We start from the raw sequence: 6,258 nt of genomic DNA, 5'->3' as shown, positions 1-6,258 counted from the left end.
ACTTCTGTAACTATGTATTTCTCAGAAAAAAATCAAGGCAACTTACTTTTCTGTAGTGAACATGATTAAGGACTTACAGCAAAAGCCAATTTAATTTGAATGGCCAAAGTAAATAATACATGAAGCAGAATCTCCTTTGTTTCTGGCAAAGCTGGTTTAATTCAGAAGCCCAAAGGGCATTCAACTACTACGAAATACCCAAGTTTCATTCATATGAAGGAGATCTACAATTATGGTTTGCAAAGAGATTCTGACAGTAACAATCTTTATATTGGTGTTACATTCTCAAAGGTGACTACTTAGGTCATTAAACTTTTTTTTTTTTTTTTTTTTTTAACTACAGAACGATTCCAATAAATCCTATTTCGTCAATTTTAAATTGCCACAAACTATAAGGACTGTGGCAAAATGCAGTAGCATTTCTCTTTTGAATATGGGAAGAATGAACTCTAGATTCCTGTTCTCCTGTTCCAGAAAGCATTAGCAGTGGAAAGAACCTCAGTAGGTTTGAGAATACTTAAAACTCAACAGTACCAGGCTAAGGCAAGCAGCTTCTCAGAACCCACCAAATTCTGCAGGGAGAGCAAGGATGTACATACAAAAACAAAGCCACAAACCCAAAGGATTCTAACCTGATGCTGCTATGCTCTCAGAATCACAGCATTTCAGCCACAAAGCAAGCTGTGGATGGACGCACGTTGTGCTCAGCTGGATGAGAGCTCCAGGTGGCTTCAGGTTCCTTGAAAGACTGGGAAAAAAACTAGAGGGAAAGATGGGCAATTCAGAGGAAGGGGACACACCACTTATTTTTGAAACAGAGAATTGACAACAACTGGGAACATCACTCCCTGGTGCAGACCTAAGTTCAGCATTAATTCGGAGTGGAAAACAGCTAGGAACTTCAAGCTGAAATTGCGTCCACTGGAAGGTTATCAAGCGCACCTTGCGATAAAAGGAATGCCATTATACGTAACGAATGATAGCTAAGCACAATGAACTGCCTAAAACTAGGTTTGCATTAGTAGTCACAAAACGTTGTTAAAAAAACATGAAAACACATCTTATTCCACTTTGGAGAAGCGATATCAGAAAACAGTATTTCCTGGGGTACTATCGTTAGTGCTACACAGTCTCTAGTGAAACATTTGTCAAACATACAAAAAGGTATAAAAGTGAAATATAGTAATTAAGACCTGGGCTTTATTGATTGTGTGGCTTAAGTAATTTTTCACTACAAACATAAGATTTAATAAGTATAAGTAGTTAAAGATCCTGAGTTGGCCGTAGTCATTAGCATGTAATTGAACTGGTAAAAAAGATCAGTTAAACCTATGTTGATTACCACCTTATCTTTGAAAGGCAATTAAGGACCTCAATCATTGCAACAAGATTTGATTGTGCAGCCTTTATTGGACATTGATCTTTCAGCAAAGCGCAGTTACATTTTCCATTAATTTACAGTAGCACAGTTTAACTTGGATACCTGAAACCATTGACCTGGGTGAGATGTAATGCTAAGCGCTCGTTTAGGTTAAGATGCCCCCAGTAGTCATTACTGTTTAAAAGGACTGCTACAAGAAGCAGCTACCTGATCCGCTGGGCTTAGAGTAAGGTTTCATTTATCTGAAGTAGTTGTTAAGTGCGGTGAAACAAAGCTCTCTGCCTTTTTCTGTCATCTCTCACTCATTTAAACATCATCCTTGAATACAGCAGAGATAATTAAGGCAAGAGTTACAAGATAAACTACGCTTTGTTTCAAATGGAAGTGGAACAGATCAAGTTCACATAAAGTTATAAGGGTCACTTTGTAATTCAATCATCTACACAAAAAAATTGTCTGAAGCATATGTTGCACACATAACATATGCATAATATAATACACAAAAAAAGAAGCCCATTATGTCAAACAAGAAGAAAACCAGCCTGGACGGGAGAATTCACAAAGCCTGGTTCCCTACAAGTTGGCCTCTTGAAGCCTTGTGGTTACAAGACAACCCCAAAGGTCTCAGAGGCAAGAGAGAGCAGTTAGGTGTTACATGCACAAATCAATCAGCCTCTGAACAAACTGCTTGTCTTTAAAGCCCACTTCAAGGACACTCTTGGACATCCCCACAAGAAGAGGCGCTGTTCCAGGATTGTCCCTATAGGAGCCGACAGCTACGAGGAGTTCCTGGCAATGAGGGTCAGAAACATGAAAGAGAAAGGGCTTGGCTGAGTGCCGAGCCATCGCAGCACTGCTAGCACGTCTGTCCTTGCTCGCCATTCCTGTGCTCCCCAGAGACTAGCAGAGATTTTAGACAAGATGGTACCAGTCCAGGCCATCGACATTTCTGCCTTGCATTCAGGTCAGAACTCAAGATAAGTAACAACAAAAGATACTAAGAAGCAGCCACCTATGGCAAAAAGAGACCGCAAGGCAGACGATGCCTTTTACCTTCGGTTGAAGACAGTGAAGTAGATACATATTCATATTTGTCAGCAATCTTGTAATTTAGTGATTTCCGTTATGCCTTCTAGCATATTTGCCATTTCAGGTACTGCAGCAAGTCACACACACAGGCCTTAGCAAAACAAATGAACGATGCTATATTTGCACTCTGCCCTCAGACATCTTCTAGTTCATCCTTCAGCACGATCTGCTTCATAAGAGCAAGAGGTCTATTGATTTTCATGTAATACAAGAAAATATTACATTTGCTTAATTGTTACACAGTGAGATCATTGAACAAGAAATCAAGTCTCTATTTAATGCTGCAAGCAGCACAGAATTGCAGTAATCAATAGGGTAGTTTGTCAGATGTTCTCTAAGGAGACTTGCCCATCACCGTATGGACAAGGAGTCACGTTGCCTGCAGTTATTGAAAAACAGGTAAGCAAAGTCAGCAGTACACATTATCAGAAATCAAACAAGCTGCAGTGAGTGGAGGTGCAACTCCAATAAAGAGCTGTATTTATAGTCTGGTAATTAAAACCATTTATCAACCTCGTGTTGAGACTAAACCTTTACAGCAGGATATTGACAAGATCCGCAGCAATGAATGAGCAGTATTTGACTGTAAACTTATGAGCTGCAGTTATTTAACTTTCTCCAATACGGTGAGAAGCAGTTCTAGAATAACACTAACAGTCATTTTTACTATTAATGAGGTTTCTTATCATAGTGTTTTTCATCACTGAGACCCATTTAACTCGTGTCAAGAGTATTCACCAAGATTAAATACAACAGTGTGAGCGCTTTTCTGATTAAAGCATTACTTAGTGTTGCTTTTAGAAAATTGTATTGCTTCATTAAGTGGGGAACAGTTCCATTATCCGGAATTAAGTAAAAAAGTATTTAAATTACATTATATTGTAGCTATAGCTCGGCAATAATTTATTTAGGAATAGTGATTACCCTCCAAAAGCAGCATCTACTCATTTCACATTTATCTTCCTATTATGAAAACTGGAATCATCGGCTTCCATCACTGGACTCAGGATTTGGAATAGACAGCATTACCTGCTGGCATTAAAATTAAGCACCAGTAATATAACCCGTACAGGCACTTCTCTTTGAACTTTTAATCCAGTAATTCCATACTTTCCAGTCTCCAAATAATTCCCTATAAGCTTTTTTTTTTTTTTGGCCCATGTTTGCAGCTGAATTTAAGTCTTCTCAACTTTATCTTTGTCTGTTCTCACCTACAGCTGGAGAGATCATTTGCCTTGGACAGTAATGAGGGTTGTATTCTTTTCATTCTTCTACATCAATTAAAAATATCAGCAATTTGTAAAGATTTAGTCCCCAGCACTATCTCACATTACTTTAGCTTTATTACTTGCCTATAAACCAACCAAAAGACAAGAAATATAATGCATCTATCTGGAATTGAAATATTATAAAATAAAAACCAAAACCAACCATGAAGCATATTTTAGATACTTTATTTAAATACCACTTAAAGAAATGTGATACATACAGCTTTTTTTTTTTTTTTTCCCCAAACTTCTCAGAGGTATTTTTTCTAGAAAGCCTTCTGGTACCACTAGCAGTCAGTGCCATGGGTTCATCCAAACCCTCTCACAACTGTAACCACTATTACATTTCAAAACACCAACTAGTTGAGACTTAAGCAGTTTAGTGCTTTCAGAGAAGTCTCACGGATTCACAGCTTCCTTGCCCACATTGGTAGATGTACCTTTTTAAATTATTAGAAACTTCTTGAACAGTTCCAGTCACTGACTTATGTACTTATGTATTCTAACACTCTCAGAGATATTAGTTCTTCTCCCAAAGCTTCTACTTTTTCAACTTTACTATCCTCTCCAAAAACAAGCCTATTGCCAAAAAATTCCAGGAAGCTTCCTGAAGACACAGTGTTAAGTGAAAGAATACACCGTATAAAAATACAGAGCTGCCTTGAGTTCTCTTTAGGCACCGGGAGCAGATACTTGTAGCAGCTGTAACATGGAAACCCACCAACTGACAGTACTTGAGGGCACCATTTCAGTACATTGCACCTTCATCTTCTTTATTTAGAAAATAAATAGTAACCGGGCCACGACTGGTGTGAACAGTCTCTGTGACACTGACAAAGAACCAGGAGCCAATTCCATATAGTAAGGTTGGGATGCCTATGAAAAGACAAAAACATGTTACATACAAAGACAGCAAGTCAGGAAAATTAAGTCTGATAATTCAGATATTAAATAGAGGAAAAGCATTCCTGTAAAGCAGTGCTAATAACATTCTGCCCTTACTGAAACGCTTACAAGAGGTGTCGGTGCACACTATGCTCCTTGTGTGTGAAAGAAACAAGACTCAGAAGGCAGCTTAAGAAAAGCAGTACACAACAGAAGAAAATGGGATGGAAGCAGTGAAATGTGATGTCTACAAAGTTTGCTTTCTTCCGATTTAAAGAAAAATCCAAATACACACCCACAAAGACACCCACCCAGACACCAGCTGAGTCTTGCTAGGCGTGAGGAGAGATGGAAGCACGAAGAACTGAACTGACTGAACAGATCAATGAGAAGTTGCGTGGGGGAAAAATGAGCTCAGCAGTCACAACTACAAACAGTGCCATTGTTTTTAACACTGCTGAATGACCACCTACTACAGAGAATAGTATTTCACCTAATACAGGGTAAAAAAAAATAGAGATGGATTTGGGCCTCCAGTTCAGTAAGACAGGGCACTGAATTCAATGTACTTTCAGTTACCTAAATGCTTCAACTAGATTCTCAATAACGATGGGCTGACATTTCAGCCATGTTCACCCATCATTTCAGTATGGCACATGCACAGCAGCTGCAAGAGAGAAAAGTCTAACTGTGGGGAGGATAAAATCAGATGAAAAGTTACTACAGGAAAAAAAGAATATTTCTTACTAAGTCCGGTAAAAAGGGGAGAAGATGAGGAGCAAGAAGTTACTGAGGGCATGCAAAGCAAAGAATTTCTCTCTGAATTAAATACAAAAACCAGAAATTGATGGAGATATTACTTAAACGCTGGCAGTGTTGCATTCGTAGACAAAGCACTGATACATATCCGTATATTTCAAAACATATAGAAAACGTTAATTCAAAATAGACGTTTTGAAAGATGCGGCAGTGCCGATTCAGGTTCTTTATTTATAAGCACGGAGCAGCTCGGATCAGCTCGCACGGCCCACTGCAAGCAGCGGCCATCAGCTCAGTCCCTCCTGAGAAACGAACCGCCGCGCTTCAAGCGCAGCGCCCGCTCAGAGGGCGGCGAGATGAGCGACGCCGCGGGATCCCAGAGCGACAAGCGCGGCCCCGCGGGATGCAGCGCCCGACCCGCAGGGAGCGCAGCGTTGGGGCAGCGCTCGGAGCCTCACGGAGCGGGCCGGCAGCGCCGGGCCGCGGTCAGCGCCGGAGGGCGCGACCCCGAGGCTGGAAGCGGCGGGGGAGGGAGGAAGGAAGGAAAGGAGGAAGGGCGGCGGGGCCGGGCGCCGCGCACTCACCGGCGTTGAGCACCTTGAGGGCGGTGAAGGCGGCGTTCTGCAGCGCCAGGTCCTGCGGGGCGGCGCGGGAGCAGTGGTACTTGACGAAGGGGAAGCAGCCGGTGCGCAGGATGTGGTAGTTGGCACCGTCCACGCACCAGTTGAAGTGCGAGAGGCCGAACTGGTCGTTGCGCACCGCGCTGTACTTAACGCAGTACGACGTCCCATGAGGCAGGCCGCGCTGCCGCAGGTGCTGGCTCAGCACCTCCGAGGCGTCGGGGCGGGCCGATGCCGCTCTCCCCCACAGCAACAG

General features: G+C 41.9%; 1 protein-coding gene across 1 annotated transcript; it reads right to left on the bottom strand.

Annotated features, from left to right (window-relative positions):
- Window positions 1-3,962: 3,962 nt before the first annotated feature.
- On the bottom strand, window positions 3,963-6,255 carry C12H15orf61 (chromosome 12 C15orf61 homolog; the record flags this gene model as incomplete). Its single annotated transcript, XM_010717663.2, has 2 exons — window positions 3,963-4,614; window positions 5,967-6,255. Coding segments are annotated over 2 exons (417 nt in total), but the record flags the coding sequence as incomplete, so codon positions are not given.
- Window positions 6,256-6,258: the final 3 nt, after the last annotated feature.

The sequence above is a fragment of the Meleagris gallopavo genome, chromosome 12 (assembly GCF_000146605.3).
Source record: "Meleagris gallopavo isolate NT-WF06-2002-E0010 breed Aviagen turkey brand Nicholas breeding stock chromosome 12, Turkey_5.1, whole genome shotgun sequence".
NCBI lineage: Eukaryota > Metazoa > Chordata > Aves > Galliformes > Phasianidae > Meleagris > Meleagris gallopavo.
Note: the sequence above shows the minus strand (reverse complement) of the source record. Positions and strands in the feature narration are given on the sequence as shown.